The sequence below is a fragment of the Dendrobates tinctorius genome, unplaced genomic scaffold (genome assembly GCF_039654945.1).
Source record: "Dendrobates tinctorius isolate UK_male_01 unplaced genomic scaffold, ASM3965494v1 ptg000081l, whole genome shotgun sequence".
Classification (NCBI taxonomy): Eukaryota; Metazoa; Chordata; class Amphibia; order Anura; family Dendrobatidae; genus Dendrobates; species Dendrobates tinctorius.
This window is the reverse complement of record NW_027361749.1, coordinates 19162143-19179891: the sequence shown is the minus strand read 5'-3', so window position 1 is coordinate 19179891 and position 17749 is coordinate 19162143. Positions and strand designations below refer to the sequence as shown.

Below are 17749 nucleotides of genomic sequence, written 5' to 3'. Positions count from 1 at the left end.
CAAAATGATGCAGGAGACTACGGCTCCATGGCCAGAGCTCCTACCCATTGTGTTATACCACATTCATACTACCCCTATTGCAAAATATGGCCTGTCCCCATATGAGATATTGTTTGGTGCTAGGCCCCCAGTTGCAAATTTACAGCCTCAGCAGTTATCAGAAGAAACTGACCGTGTTGTTCAATATGTTATTCAGCTTAGTAAAAATCTTGCTAACACCCATGCTCTAGTTTCCTCTTCTTTTCCAGATTCAGCAGAAACCGACACTTGTCATAACCTGAAGCCTGGTGATTTGGTAGTCGTGAAAAGGCATGTCAGGAAGCACGGACTAGAACCCTTGTATGACGGTCCCTATCAAGTCTTCCTCATCACCCAACAAGCCAATAGCAAATAAGGGGGCATAATGTTTTGGTTTTTCGCATTTTCCATATTAGTATTGGTAGAAGTTAAAAGTTAAAGTTAGAAGATATTCAATGACTCAGAGATCGATACGATAAAGACAATGACCGTACTAAGGACAGTTGGTGGTCAGACACCTTCTCCTTTCTCAATCCAGCCAATTGATTTAAGGGAACTGGAGGCTGGATAGCTGGGATCATACAAAGCTTGTTACACATTGCTGCCTGTATCCTTGTTGTATATGTGATACTAAACCTTGTTCTTTGGTGTATTTCTGTATGTATTAGGAAAGTCTGCACTAAGACAGCTAATGATGATACCAAAGGTGTCGTTGCCCCTGCTCTTCTCTGCACCGATCTCAAAAGGCTACTTGATGAAGATGTTGAAGCCAAGCACAGGGCTACCTACAAAAGATCTCCACCACCGTCATCAAAAATTGTTATTCGTGAACTGCAGTATACAGGGGGGATGGGTGCGCCGCGACAGCCATGACTGATAACACGGCATCAGCCATGTGAAGACCAGTACGCCTCAAGCTGTTAGCTTGGGATAGCACCTCTGATGCTGCATATGTGTTAACAAAATTTATCCAGGGGGGGAATGTGAAGGGTTAATACTAAAATAAGAGCTGAAGTTTCATTTGTCCATTCTCTGAAGGTTTTGTTTCTTCATTTTTGTTGCTGTAAGATACATTTTTGTAATTGGCAAGGGCTGTCATGAAACCAGACTGTTCCCATCAGGTGCAAGATAAGGGAGGCGGGGTGTAAAACTCTGAAGAATATGCCATTATACTACTTTCTATTTGGATACGGACATATATGTAGCTTCCAGTTTTCTTGCAATATTATTGGCTTTGTGATAAAACACTCCGAGATCGCCTTTGCTGGGGTCGAAGGTCACGTGCGTACAGCATGAAACTCAGGCGCACAGCTGGGATTCGGGTATAACTGACACTGGGTCAGGTTTATTAAAGGTGAAAGCAATGCATAAAGAAAAAAAACATAAAATCCTTGCCTGTCTGGCACTAACTAAACAAGGTACAACCTAACTACCAACTGGCGGGCTTCTCCCGTCCAGCCAAACCACAGTTACAGTGGGCACTGCTTTCACTCACGTGTGTCTCTCACACAGACAGGTTCTCTGTGTTCCCAGGCTGAGACACTCACACAACCACCTGGCATCCTTTTATATCCGCCTCCCATTATTCATTAGTCACCAGGTGAGATACTGACCAGACTAGGCTACATAGGAAAGGTATCTGGGCGAGATATACCTGCCCTCATCCACTATTCCCACATGATTCTCACATATCCCCCCCTCTGCTCAGACCACTCTGGTCGAGCAATGACACCCGCCAAACAGTGCACTCGGGACAGGGCATCTGCATTCCCCATCTGTACCCCTGGGCGGTGCTCCACCGTAAAAGTGTAGGCCTGCAGGGCAAGGAACCACCGGGTCACCCGGCTATTCCGTTCCTTGTGCAAGTGCATCCACTTGAGAGGGGCATGGTCAGTGATCAGCCTGAACTTTCTGCCCACCAGGTAATATTTGAGGGCCTCTAGAGCCCACTTAATGGCTAGGCACTCTTTTTCTACTACCGCATACTTTTGCTCATGTTTATTCAGCTTCCTGCTGAGATAGAGGACTGGGTGTTCCACTCCGTCCCTCACTTGTGACAGTACGGCCCCGATACCGGTATCAGAGGCATCCGTTTGTACCACAAACTCGCTGCGGAAGTCCGGAGTCACCAGTACGGGTTGAGAGCAAAGTGCCCGTTTTAGGCTATGGAAGGCTTCTTCAGCCGCTAAATTCCATTTAATCATGACGGAGTCTTTCCCTTTGGTAAGATCCATCAGGGGGGTAGCCATGGCTGCAAAATTGGGTATGAACCGGCGATAATAGCCGGCGATCCCCAGAAAGGCTTGCACCTGCTTCTTGTTGACAGGTTGCGGCCAGTCCTGAACCGCTTGAATCTTATCGACCTGGGGTTTCACAACACCCCTCCCAATTACATACCCCAAATACCGGGCAGCTTCTAGCCCAATGTAACATTTCTTGGGGTTCGCGATTAGACCTGCCTCCCACAGGTCGTCAATCACAGCTTGGACTTTCTGGAGATGAGTCTCCCAGTCCAAGCTGTAAATGACAATGTCATCCAAATAGGCCGAAGCGTACTGCCTATGTGGCCTCAGGACTCGATCCATCAGTCTCTGGAAGGTCGCCGGTGCTCCGTGCAGTCCAAACGGCATATACACATACTGAAATAGACCTTCCGGCGTAGCAAATGCCGTCTTTTCTCTGGCAGCCTCCGCTAGAGGGATCTGCCAATACCCCTTTGTTAGGACTAGGGTCGTAATATACTGGGCTTTTCCTAACCAATCTATTAACTCGTTGACCCGGGGCATAGGGTAGGCATCAAATTTTGAGACCGCATTCAGTTTCCTGAAGTCATTGTAGAACCGGATTGTGTCGTCCGGTTTAGGAATTAACACAATCGGACTGGAGCAAGCACTGTGCGATTCCTCAATGACACCTAACTCTAACATTGCCTTCACTTCTCGGAAAACGGCTTCACGGCGCTTCCGGAATTCTGTAGGGTTTCACATGAACTGTGACAACAGGTTCCGTTACCATGTCATGTTTCATTAGAGTAGTCTGCCCGGGTTTTTCTGAGCAGACGGGACGGGCCAGCTCCGCTGACAAGGCAGACCGATCTTTCCAGCGTTTTATCAGATTTACATGATAAACCTGTTCAGGTTTCCGTTTACCTGCCTGGTATACTTTGTAGTTTACTTCACCAACTCTTTCCTTAATCTCAAAGGGGCCCTGCCACTTTGCTAGGAACTTACTGTCCACAGTGGGGACCAGGATCAACACCCTATCTCCGGGTGCAAACGTACGGATCTTGGCGCCCCTATCATAGATTCTTTTTTGGGCTCCCTGCGCCTGCATCATGTGTTCTTTGACGATAGGCATAACAGCCGCAATACGGTCCTGCATTTGGGATACGTGATCTATCACCATTTTAAACGGAGTGACCTGACCCTCCCAAGATTCTTTGGTGACGTCTAACAGTCCACGAGGACGTCGGGCGTACAATAACTCGAAAGGCGAGAACCCCGTGGTAGACTGGGGCACTTCCCTGATGGCAAAAAGCAAATACGGAAATAAATAGTCCCAGTTCTTCCCATCCTTGTCTATCGCCTTTCTCAGCATCTGCTTCAGAGTTTTATTGAACCGTTCGACCAACCCGTCTGTTTGAAGGTGATACACGGATGTGCGTAACGGTTTGATTTGTAACAACCGACAGAGCTCCTTCATTACCCTGGACATAAAGGGGTTCCCCTGGTCGGTGAGTATCTGTTTTGGTATTCCGACCCGACTAAACACATGCACCAGTTCCTTGGCAATCGTCTTGGTGGCTGTGTTACGCAAAGGGATGGCCTCCGGGTAACGAGTGGCATAATCCAAGATGACCAGGATATGTTGGTGTCCACGTGCAGACCGTGGAAGGGGCCCAACTAAATCCATCCCAATCCTCTCAAATGGGACCTCAATAATAGGTAGGGGTACCAAAGGCGTTTAGGCGCAGAGGCTTGGCAGTCAGGACAAGACTCACAATATACACGAATATCGTGATGCATGCCTGGCCAAACAAAACAGTGTAATATCCTTTCGGTGGTTTTCTGGACACCCAGGTGACCTCCCATCACGTCCGTGGGCCAGGTCCAGCACCTGTCGCCGGTAGGGTTTTGGCACGACTAATAGTTGCACCGTGTCTTCCCCCTTTTTCTCTATCTGATATAGTAAATCATTCTCCAGGACCATGTAAGGATATGCCAGCCTAGAGCCAGGTTCTACGGGTACCCCATTTATCACTTTTACATTTGTCCTAGCCTGAGAAAGGGTAGGATCCTTTATTTGCTTGCTTTGGAAGTCATCTTTCTGAACTTCCAAATCTGGCAAACGGGGAGGTGGACGGCTGTCGGCCTCCTCCTCTTCCCTGGTCTCCTCCGTATCACCCGCCATGACTGAAAACGGGAACTGCAGGTCATTTCCAGCAGACTCTTCCCCCGAGTCTTCCAGGGAGACCTCTTCCAGGGGTTCGGGACCCACACGCGCCTTGGGAGAAGAATCATGTCCACTATTACCCGAGGGCATCAACTGATTCTCCCACAATTGCCGGAAGTGGGGAAAATCCCGGCCCAAGATAACATCATGCAATAACGCAGGGACGAGTCCCACTTTGCGCAGACCCATAGGAAGTAGTAATGCATATGACCATGGTGAGGTACGAACAGGTGTCTCCATGCACACACGTTACAGAAAATTTGTCTGATGGTCCAGCCGGGGCTGACACCAGACTAGCCTTCACCAGAGTCACCACACTTCCCGAGTCTAATAATGCCACCACATTTTTGCCATCAACAGTTAAATCACACAAGTATTTTTCCACATCCTTTTGACCGGCATTCACACTCACTACCCATGCAACCATAGACATGCGTTTTTTAGAGTCTGTGACGTTGCACTGCATGGGTTCAGTAGTGACCGGACAGTTCGCAGCAATGTGGCCCATCTCTTGGCAGCGGAAACACCTAACAGGCCCCTTGCTTAGACCATAGTTCGTTACTCTCGGCCTCGCATTGCGGGCAGTCCCGGTTTCCTCCCCCACTGTCTTAGGGATTTTTCCTTCTCCCCTACTCCCTGGAACAGTCTTACCGGTTCCACGTGGAGATGATGAAGAACGAGGAGGGGTAGCATTGTCTCGGAGTCCTTCCGCCATGGAGTAACGTTCAACCAGATCCACCAGTTGATCTGCTGTCGTAGGATTTCCATTGCTTACCCACTTCCTCAGGGCTGGCGGTAGAGCTCTCATGTACTTGTCCATGACGACTCTCTGGATTATCTCTGGCGCTGTCAGCACCTCAGGTTGTAGCCACTTCTTCGTCACGTGGATCAGGTCGAACATCTGTGACCGCGGTGGTTTATCCGGATGATAAGTCCATTGATGCACTCTCTGTGCACGGACAGCGGTCGTCACTCCCAGCCGGGCCAAGATCTCGGCTTTCAGTTTGTCAAAGTCCTGCGCGGCTTCAGGTTCTAAGTCATAATAAGCCTTTTGGGCCTCACCGGAAAGAAACGGGGCAATCAGGCCGGCCCATCGTGCCTTCGGCCATTTTTCTCGCACCGCCGTCCGTTCAAACGTGGTCAGGTATGCCTCGACGTCATCTTAGGTCATCATCTTCTGCCAGTACCGACTCACGTGAATCACTCTCGACTCGGCTTCCAGGATAACCTCAGGTAAGCTTGCCAGGCGCTGCGCCACCTGCTGGAGAAGCGAACAATCGGTAGCTGTCATGTCCACCAACTCCTTCAGCTGGGCCATCATCACCCGATTAGCTTCTTGCTGGACGGCGGTGGACTGTACCATCGCTTTCACCACGTCCTCCATGCTCATGCTTCTAACGTGATGCCCGCGTTCTCCACCACAATGTGATAAAACACTCCGGGATCGCCTTTGCTGGGGTCAAAGGTCACGTGCGTTCAGCATGAAACTCAGGCGCACAGCCGGGATTCGGGTGTAACTGACACTGGGTCAGGTTTATTAAAGGTGAAAGCAATGCATAAAGAAAAAAAACATAAAACAAATCCTTGCCTGTCCGGCACTAACTAAGCAAGGTACAACCTAACTACCAACTGGCAGGCTTCTCCCGTCCAGCCAAACCACAATTACAGTGGGCACTGCTTTCACTCGCGTGTCTCTCACACAGACAGGCTCTCTGTGTTCCCAGGCTGAGACACTCACACAACCATCTGGCATCCTTTTATATCCGCCTCCCATTATTCATTACTCACCAGGTGAGATACTGACCAGACTAGGCCACATAGGAAAGGTATCTGGGCGAGATATACCTGCCCTCATCCACTATTCCCACATGATTCTCACAGCTTATAAAGTGAAATGATGCTATTGGTACTTGAGAACCTTGCATTATTAAGTAAAAGATTATAAAAGATGTGACTAAAATAAAGGGGCTTAGTGATCTGCCTCGATCCTCCCGTACAGAGACCCCAGTCTCCGTGTGGTCATTTGAGTTGCTAGCAACACTGTAGAATAATTTGGAAATCACTGCATCAACCGTGAAGGATTAATTTAGCCCTCCCAAAATAGCTACCTCAACAACAGGATGGGTTGATTAATTTCTGTCATGTGCTCTCAGCTCCTTTCTGGGGGACAGACAATGTCTGGGAGCTTATGTTCTCGGGGATGCTAGATTTCTCCCACCCGGTCAGTGTCTGCAGAGGTGTTGTCGTGGAGTGGGAAAACTGTTGCTCATAGCAACCAATCACAGCTCATCTTCATTTGAACAGCTCTGGTGAAATGAAAGATGCTTCGTGATTGTTGGTGATACACACATACATTCCATTTTATATACAATATATAGATCAGCAAAATAATCCATCATTGTGAGAAGAGACCATTAGAAATGGTGATCATCATGGTGAAAGCAACTGCCATAAAAATTGGGACTCTTTCTTACAAATTTTTTTCATTTTAGTAAACACATGTTATTATTATTATCATTATTATTATTATTTATTTACATAGCACCATTGATTCCATGGTGCTGTACGTGAGAAGGGGTTACATACAAATTACAGATATCACTTACAGTAAACAAACTAACAATGACAGACTGATACAGAGGGGAGAGAGGACCCTGCCCTTTCGGGCTTACATGCTACAGGATCGTGGGGAAGGAGACAGTAGGTTGGTGGGTTGCAGCAGTTCCGGTGTTGGTTGAGGTGATATCTCCGTAATTCTTTTGAATAAGAATATCCAAGAAGGGCAAGGTTGATGCGTCAGTCACAGATGTAAAGAACAACCCAACCTCATTGTGGTTAAGTTTTGCCACAAACTCAACAAAGTCATCTCTTGAACCTTCCCATACAATGAAAATATCATCTATGTACCGTGTCCATAGCTCAGGGACACGGCACATAGACATCCCCTCGATAGGATCATCACGGAAAACCACTGTCTCTTCCCACCAGCCAAGGAGGAGGTTAGCATAAGCTGGCACACATGGACTCCCCATGGCGGTCCCCCTTAGCTGGTGGTAGACCTTCTGGTTGAAGGTGAAAAAATTCCGTGTCAAACAAAATCGAAGAAGTTTTAAAACAAATTGGCTGTGTTCCTGATGTTGACACCCCCTCATGTTTAGATAGTATTTCACTGCTTCCAAACCATAAACATGGGGAATAGACGAGTAAAGTGCTTCCACATCTATACTGGCCAAAAAGGATTTGGGGTCGATAGTAAGACCCTCCAAACGGCGGAGGAGATCTGGCGTGTCCTTAACAAAGGACTGCAGGGAGGAAACAAATGAGGATAGAATTCGATCTAGATAGATCCCAGCATTTTGGCAAAGACTGCCTACCCCCGAGACAATAGGTCTACTTTTCAAGGGATCCAATCCTTTATGGATCTTAGGTAGACAATAAAAGGTAGCCATCACTGGATGGTTGGGAAATATAAAGTCAAATTCCGTTTTAGAAATGACCTTTTTATCAAGAGCCTCCAACAGTAGTTGTCGTAGTTCTTCACGATAAATATCCATCGGATTATTTGCCAAGATCTCATAAGTGTCACTATCTGCCAAAATTGTATCACACATGTGTTGATATTGATCCACACCCAGGACAACAACATTGCCCCCCTTGTCTGAGGGTTTAATCACAATGCTCTTGTCCCGTTCTAACCTGCTGATAGCTGCCATTTCATCTCTGGAACAGTTATATTGACAATGAATCTGTTTATTTGAGAGCTCAATCAGATCCTGGGTAACCAGATTTGGAAAGATATCAATTGCTGACAGGTCACCAGTAGGTGGTGGCATTCTGGTACTTTTCCCCTTTAACTCAGTAAAAGGGCCAATGCCCATGGTGTTGGGATTTACCTCAGAAATAGAATTTAACAATCTGACATCAGATAGCATATCTTCTGGAATACCCAAATCTGAGCTGATGCGTAGATCTTATTTGTGAAAAAACTTTTTCCACCTGACCTTCCGTAAAAAAAGATTCAAATCCTTGACTGCTCTGAAAAGGTCAAAATCAGAATTAGGTACAAACGAAAGGCCCTTACCCAATACTGATTTCTCATGATCATCAATTATCCTCTCTGAAAGATTAATAATTTGAATATTTTGAGTAGAGGAGAATACCTCGGTCAAAGGATAACCTATTTCTTTATCTGTGATGATCTGTTCCTGAGAGCATAGACTTGATCTAAAAAATGCCCACTGGTTGTATTATCTGGTCTCTCAGAGGGGCCCCGTGTACCACGGCCTCTACCACGGCCCCTATTTCTCCCCCTAACTGGACGACTTCTACCCTCTGTTTCTGAATAATCTGTATCCGTGGATGAGAGTTCAGTATCTCTATCCAGGGGACCAGTACGTGGGGTCAGCACCAAATAAGCCTTATTATCCTTGAAGTCCTGTACGTCACGCAAATATTGTTTATGCTTCCTCTCCTTTAGATGGTACTGGAAGCATTCAATATGTGTCTGCAGCTTAGTTTCTTTCACTGAAAAATCTGTCTCAGTGGAAAACTTTTTTGTTATCTCAATATGCTCTTTCAATTTCTCATTAAGAGCATTTAAGGTAACTTTTTCTTCTTCAAGGAATAATTGCATGAACCGTAAGGAGCTCTCAGTGGCCTCACGTTCCCATTTATGAATAAATGTTGGATTTTTATGCCTGTTACCTGCTGTTAGATTGATCCTTAGACCACGTGGAACAATTTTGGCTTTCAAATAATTTTCCAAACTTTGCACCTCCCACCAGGATGTAATCTGATCTCTATAAACCTGTTGAAGTTCCTTAAAAGCAACATTAAACGTTGGTAGGTATTTCTTTTGTGTAAACGTATGCTCAGAGAAAACCTCCTTAGCCTCTGTAAGCCAATTATCGGTATTAAGGCCCACTGACAAAAAACCTGCCATATCCCCAAAGAAATATAAATTAAACTACAAAGCAATAAGCACTCAGTCAATAATTGACGTGTGCTGATATCACCAACGAAAATTACATAATATAAAGCATTCAGTGAATTAAAATGTAACTTTTAATGATGTAAAATATAAAATAACACCATATGTGTCACCAAAGTACATAAAATTGATCGGTCAAGTAAGGAAGCTGATAATATGACATTTAAATCAGGCCCAAAAACTGACCATTGAAGTTACCTAAATACAGTTAGACAACAAGGAAAGTATAGATAAGACGAATTATTGATACAGTTTTAAACGCCTTATCCAAAACTTTGCATATAAATACAGATGTTTATGCATCATGCAAGTGAGATCATAAGTATAATAAGAAATGGAGTGATCTCACCAAAAGTTGAAATCAGGATCGGAGTCTTCAATGATCAAATCAAAACCATGTTTCCTAAATCAAAGAAGTTGGGAGGACAATACCCTGTCAATCCCTAGGGGGCTAGCAATCATCTAAACCCCAAAACTCCCGCCCTGACAAGGGCAGTCCACAGCTAACCCTATTAGCATGCCCTGCACTTTCCCTAAAGCGGGGGGTAACCTTGTCCCAACGCGTTTCATCCAAGCGAAATCCTCAGGGGACTAGCTTGTCCTAAAGTGCCACAGTGCTAAAGATGGAGAGACATTATAACCTACTACTCTCAATGCTGTCTGCAGAGAGTGAAAGAAAACGGGCATTTTTATAAAGAATGTACTTCCCATATAATCACCAAGATGGATAACACATGTTGCTATAATCCTATCAGCTGTGATACCCATTAATAATGAAATGGTCTCCCAGTATCATACCTGCTTGTAATCACCTACAAGGAAGGCGCCGCAATGTTTGTCATCAGTATGCATCACTCACAGCGGTGTAGGCGCGCACACCAGACAAGATCAGGCTGCGCGTCCAAGCTGTGCCACTACCAAGATGGCACCAAATGTACCGCCCACTCCCATATGCGGGACAATCCACAGCGGGCACGCTCACCTGTCGTTAACCTGGCCGCGCGATCACACCGCCCACACCAGAAAAACGTGCACGCTTACCTATTCTTAGACTGGTGGATACCGGACCGCGCGTTCACATCACCCACAGGGGATGAACGTCACTTCCGGCTACAAGGAGATCTACCTCCGGTGTAGAGTTGCGCGTCACCTCCGCCCATACTTCCGGGCCTTGGAGCGCACGCTAACCAAAACGCCCAATCTCCTGAAACGCTCATGTCATTCCCTGTAACACCACATAAGCGTCTGGAGTGCATCAGTTTAAAGTGTCATTTCCTGTGATGTCATATGAGCGTCTATGGAGTGCAACATTCAAAGTATCCACCCACCAGATGACGACCATACAACAGGAACATCAGTTCCGTTAATAACCGTTCCTCAAATCATAATGACAACCAATGGTTATCTCATATGAGATAGAGGAACGATAAATGAGCAGAAGGATATGATATAACGGGAACCTACAAAATATAGGGACCACATGCAATAGCAACAAAATAAATATATATGCAAATATAAATCCTATTAAATTATACAGGTGACCAGGGATTTAGGCAAAATGGTGATGGTCAGTAGGGATTGAAAAACAGAGAAAAAGGAAAGAATTCAAATGAAACAATTAAAATTTATCTGGTCATTCAGGCCTCTAGGCACAACCGTATCCAGATAAAAGATCCATTTAGCTTCTCGTTGTAACAGCAACTGATCCCAGTTGCCTCCCCTTTTTGGTTTGAATACCCTATCAATAGCAGTGAATTTAATATACTCAGTTTGCCCTCCATGAAGGCTATGAATATGTCGAGAAATCGGGGTATCTCTTTTATGCAGGATATCTCCAACATGCTCCCCAATCCTTCTCCTAAACTCTCGGATTGTCTTTCCTACATATTCGAGTCCACACATGCAAGTAACCTTATAGATAACCCCCTTGGTACTACAGTTCATAAAATGTCTGATGGAATAATTCTTTCCTGTCACATTACTTACAAAATTTTTACCTATACAGATGTGCTAGCATGCCACACAATGTCCACATTTATAAGAGCCCACCACATCACTGTGCAGCCATGTTTTCAAATTTGGACCAGAAAAATGGCTATGTACCAATCGATCATTCAAAGATCGTGATTTTTTATAAGTGATTGTTGGGTGATTGTCCAAATAGGCTGAAATATCGGTGTCCATTTGTAAAATTGACCAATTTTTTTTATGATATTTCTCACTGGGATTGCCCCGTTATCAAATGTGGTAATAAATCTGAGGGTATCATTTTCTGGTTTCTTTACAGTAGGGTTCAACAAATCAGAACGTACACAACCACTTGCACCTTGATAGGCCTCCCTTAGAACATTAGGAGGATAGCCCCTGTCAAGGAATCTATCCCTCAAGTCTCTAGCCTGTGACTCAAAGGTAGACATATTGGAACAGTTTCTTCGCACCCTAAGATACTGTCCCTTCGGGATTGCTCTTTTTAAATGTTGAGGGTGATGGCTACTCCAATGTAGTAAGGAGTTGGTTGAGGTAGGTTTCCTATATGTAGATGTCAGCAACTCCCCTTTGTAATTCTTTTGAATAAGAATATCCAAGAAGGGCAAGGTTGATGCGTCAGTCACAGATGTAAAGAACAACCCAACCTCATTGTGGTTAAGTTTTGCCACAAACTCAACAAAGTCATCTCTTGAACCTTCCCATACAATGAAAATATCATCTATGTACCGTGTCCATAGCTCAGGGACACGGCACATAGACATCCCCTCGATAGGATCATCACGGAAAACCACTGTCTCTTCCCACCAGCCAAGGAGGAGGTTAGCATAAGCTGGCACACATGGACTCCCCATGGCGGTCCCCCTTAGCTGGTGGTAGACCTTCTGGTTGAAGGTGAAAAAATTCCGTGTCAAACAAAATCGAAGAAGTTTTAAAACAAATTGGCTGTGTTCCTGATGTTGACACCCCCTCATGTTTAGATAGTATTTCACTGCTTCCAAACCATAAACATGGGGAATAGACGAGTAAAGTGCTTCCACATCTATACTGGCCAAAAAGGATTTGGGGTCGATAGTAAGACCCTCCAAACGGCGGAGGAGATCTGGCGTGTCCTTAACAAAGGACTGCAGGGAGGAAACAAATGAGGATAGAATTCGATCTAGATAGATCCCAGCATTTTGGCAAAGACTGCCTACCCCCGAGACAATAGGTCTACTTTTCAAGGGATCCAATCCTTTATGGATCTTAGGTAGACAATAAAAGGTAGCCATCACTGGATGGTTGGGAAATATAAAGTCAAATTCCGTTTTAGAAATGACCTTTTTATCAAGAGCCTCCAACAGTAGTTGTCGTAGTTCTTCACGATAAATATCCATCGGATTATTTGCCAAGATCTCATAAGTGTCACTATCTGCCAAAATTGTATCACACATGTGTTGATATTGATCCACACCCAGGACAACAACATTGCCCCCCTTGTCTGAGGGTTTAATCACAATGCTCTTGTCCCGTTCTAACCTGCTGATAGCTGCCATTTCATCTCTGGAACAGTTATATTGACAATGAATCTGTTTATTTGAGAGCTCAATCAGATCCTGGGTAACCAGATTTGGAAAGATATCAATTGCTGACAGGTCACCAGTAGGTGGTGGCATTCTGGTACTTTTCCCCTTTAACTCAGTAAAAGGGCCAATGCCCATGGTGTTGGGATTTACCTCAGAAATAGAATTTAACAATCTGACATCAGATAGCATATCTTCTGGAATACCCAAATCTGAGCTGATGCGTAGATCTTATTTGTGAAAAAACTTTTTCCACCTGACCTTCCGTAAAAAAAGATTCAAATCCTTGACTGCTCTGAAAAGGTCAAAATCAGAATTAGGTACAAACGAAAGGCCCTTACCCAATACTGATTTCTCATGATCATCAATTATCCTCTCTGAAAGATTAATAATTTGAATATTTTGAGTAGAGGAGAATACCTCGGTCAAAGGATAACCTATTTCTTTATCTGTGATGATCTGTTCCTGAGAGCATAGACTTGATCTAAAAAATGCCCACTGGTTGTATTATCTGGTCTCTCAGAGGGGCCCCGTGTACCACGGCCTCTACCACGGCCCCTATTTCTCCCCCTAACTGGACGACTTCTACCCTCTGTTTCTGAATAATCTGTATCCGTGGATGAGAGTTCAGTATCTCTATCCAGGGGACCAGTACGTGGGGTCAGCACCAAATAAGCCTTATTATCCTTGAAGTCCTGTACGTCACGCAAATATTGTTTATGCTTCCTCTCCTTTAGATGGTACTGGAAGCATTCAATATGTGTCTGCAGCTTAGTTTCTTTCACTGAAAAATCTGTCTCAGTGGAAAACTTTTTTGTTATCTCAATATGCTCTTTCAATTTCTCATTAAGAGCATTTAAGGTAACTTTTTCTTCTTCAAGGAATAATTGCATGAACCGTAAGGAGCTCTCAGTGGCCTCACGTTCCCATTTATGAATAAATGTTGGATTTTTATGCCTGTTACCTGCTGTTAGATTGATCCTTAGACCACGTGGAACAATTTTGGCTTTCAAATAATTTTCCAAACTTTGCACCTCCCACCAGGATGTAATCTGATCTCTATAAACCTGTTGAAGTTCCTTAAAAGCAACATTAAACGTTGGTAGGTATTTCTTTTGTGTAAACGTATGCTCAGAGAAAACCTCCTTAGCCTCTGTAAGCCAATTATCGGTATTAAGGCCCACTGACAAAAAACCTGCCATATCCCCAAAGAAATATAAATTAAACTACAAAGCAATAAGCACTCAGTCAATAATTGACGTGTGCTGATATCACCAACGAAAATTACATAATATAAAGCATTCAGTGAATTAAAATGTAACTTTTAATGATGTAAAATATAAAATAACACCATATGTGTCACCAAAGTACATAAAATTGATCGGTCAAGTAAGGAAGCTGATAATATGACATTTAAATCAGGCCCAAAAACTGACCATTGAAGTTACCTAAATACAGTTAGACAACAAGGAAAGTATAGATAAGACGAATTATTGATGCAGTTTTAAACGCCTTATCCAAAACTTTGCATATAAATACAGATGTTTATGCATCATGCAAGTGAGATCATAAGTATAATAAGAAATGGAGTGATCTCACCAAAAGTTGAAATCAGGATCGGAGTCTTCAATGATCAAATCAAAACCATGTTTCCTAAATCAAAGAAGTTGGGAGGACAATACCCTGTCAATCCCTAGGGGGCTAGCAATCATCTAAACCCCAAAACTCCCGCCCTGACAAGGGCAGTCCACAGCTAACCCTATTAGCATGCCCTGCACTTTCCCTAAAGCGGGGGGTAACCTTGTCCCAACGCGTTTCATCCAAGCGAAATCCTCAGGGGACTAGCTTGTCCTAAAGTGCCACAGTGCTAAAGATGGAGAGACATTATAACCTACTACTCTCAATGCTGTCTGCAGAGAGTGAAAGAAAACGGGCATTTTTATAAAGAATGTACTTCCCATATAATCACCAAGATGGATAACACATGTTGCTATAATCCTATCAGCTGTGATACCCATTAACCATACTCCATTTCTTATTATACTTATGATCTCACTTGCATGATGCATAAACATCTGTATTTATATGCAAAGTTTTGGATAAGGCGTTTAAAACTGTATCAATAATTCGTCTTATCTATACTTTCCTTGTTGTCTAACTGTATTTAGGTAACTTCAATGGTCAGTTTTTGGGCCTGATTTAAATGTCATATTATCAGCTTCCTTACTTGACCGATCAATTTTATGTACTTTGGTGACACATATGGTGTTATTTTATATTTTACATCATTAAAAGTTACATTTTAATTCACTGAATGCTTTATATTATGTAGATTTGTCACAAAACCAAAACAATTCCCAGTACCAACAAAGTGAATAAGATTCCTGGAGTCCCTTGCACACGTTCATTATTTTTTTTCTTTCTTTTCTTTTGCATCATGTCAATTTTTTAAGCTATTTTAATGCAGATTTAACTCATACTAAAGAGTGGGAAAATTCTGCCACAAAACGCATGTAAAAAACACAGCAAAAAAGCATGCATTTTACGCAGTGTTTTTTTCTGCCAATGCATCAGGATTTGCAGCAGAAAATTCTTGAACATGTGCACATACCCAAAATGTGTGTAAAACAAGTGTCGCTAATAGGGATGAGTGGACCTGTAGCCCTTCGGATTCTGGTACCTGACCAAACTTTAATCCAAAGCTCAGTTCGAGTACCTGAAGCTGAATCTGAACACCATTGAAATTAATGGGGACCCAAACTTTAGAATTACACATGATATGGTAACATCTTCAGTTCTTTTAAGCGCATTAACACTATTTATGTCTTTCCAGATTTTAAAAAAAATTGCAACTTACTGCAAATAAATGTCCAATTATAACAGAAATCCCAATTGCAAGTGCTGAAGATTTGTCTTTGTTCCTGGGATCACAACTTGAACAAATAGTAAAAACTAACTGGAATGTAATGATAATTTCTATTAAGAGTCCATGACCAATGGAAAGCCTTTCATTTATCTGATGAGAAAAAGAATGAAGTGACGTCAAAACTTTGCAAATATTTAAAAAAAATGTTTGAAATTATGAAAACACCTACAAGTAAGTACACCTACTGTATGTCAAAGCAGATCACTTGAATGTGGCTTCCTCATTAAAGGGGTTTTCCCATGAATACAGTTAATTTTAATCAACAGATCATGAAATAATCATAATTTCCACAATTAGATGTGTTGAAAAAAATTCCTGCGCTGAGATCATCTTATAAATGTGCCCCTGCTGTGTACTGTGTAATGGCCGTGTCTAACTGTACAGGGACATGGTCTGATTACACGACATCTCCTGGGCAGTGGAGGGTGAAAAAGAGTATACAGACATACAGACAAGACAGCATGGGATCACAGCTGATGCTTTTTGTGAGGCAAAACAATTCCTTTCCCGTTTAAAAACATGTTTTACCTCACAGAAAGAATCAACTGTGATCCCATGCTGTAATGTCTATACACTCCTTTGCTTTCTCCCCTGTCCAGGAGCTGTTGTATATCCCACCATGTTCCTGCATGGTTGGACACATCCAGTACATTTATAATATCTCGGGACAGGAATATTTATTTTAACACTATGATGTGGTTTCCTAATTAAGTATATTAGAATTAGAGTTCTGGTGTAGGATTGGGCTAAATTTGAAGACATTTTATTAAAAGCATTCAATATTGAGGATTTATTCTTCCCTGTATTCATTTTCCCATTTTTTTCTTATTGTAACACACAGAGATAGAATAAGGATATGTGCACACAGTTTTTTGTGGAGTTTGTTGGATGGGTTCACTCTAAAAAGCTCCCTGACGAAGCAAGAGCGAAACGTGCGCTGGAGTGTTGTGTGCAGGGGGCAGGAGGAGACTCTGGTCAGTAACCATAAGAAGTGATATTATTTCATTCACTCAATTATACTGCAACATTGGTGTTGGTGGCTGGCAGTGATCAGCGGTGATCCATAGTAGCGTTAAGTTGTCAATTCTTTTTGCACGTAATATTTTATTTTATTGTTCATCTCTTATTTTTATGTAGTGAAGGTTATATAGCCTCTTATATTTTTTGCACTGGGCACTTTTTTATTTTTGAAGGTGGTTGCATATTGAAATAAACATTACCACACTAATTTATGGAATATAATTAATAAATGGTTTATTTATATGTGCACAGGACACTTTATATTTATAATATATTTATACATATTTTCTGCATATTGGGGTGAATATATATGTACTTTATTTTTATTATATATATTGATTATGTATATTGGATCATATCACTGACTTTCTGATATTTACTGAACGCTATACAGTATGTGTTTTGCTGTTGGCCATATTGTGTCTCTTCGTGCCCCCTGCACATCAATTGTGCATTTGTTTTTAACCGTATTTTTATATAAAAATTGTGAGATATAAATAAAATTCTTGTGATAATACACTGTCTTCAGTATCCTTGATTTTTTCTTTTTTTTTTTGGATGTGAATTATAATAATAAAAATAGTCAGTACTCTGAATATCTCTGGTTTTGGTTTTATTGAAAAAAAGGAAACAGCACAGTACTTAGCTTCGGGTGCCTGGCCCCTGGCAGAAAGTCCCATTTTCAGCCACAATATCCAATATTCATTCCAAATAAAGGCAGCACTACATAGTAAATCTTTCAAGTGGTAGTGAGTTTATTCAGCCAACATATCAAGGCAACGTTTCAGCTCAACT

General features: G+C 42.8%; 1 protein-coding gene across 1 annotated transcript in view; it reads right to left on the bottom strand.

Annotated features, from left to right (window-relative positions):
- The window catches only part of LOC141096902 (aquaporin-4-like), a 48478-nt gene that overhangs the window by 18747 nt on the left and 11982 nt on the right, over nt 1-17749 (bottom strand). The window contains exon 2 of the mRNA XM_073583807.1: nt 15866-16024. Within this exon, the coding sequence (XP_073439908.1) occupies nt 15866-16024 (159 nt within the window). The remainder of the gene's footprint in view (nt 1-15865; nt 16025-17749) is intronic.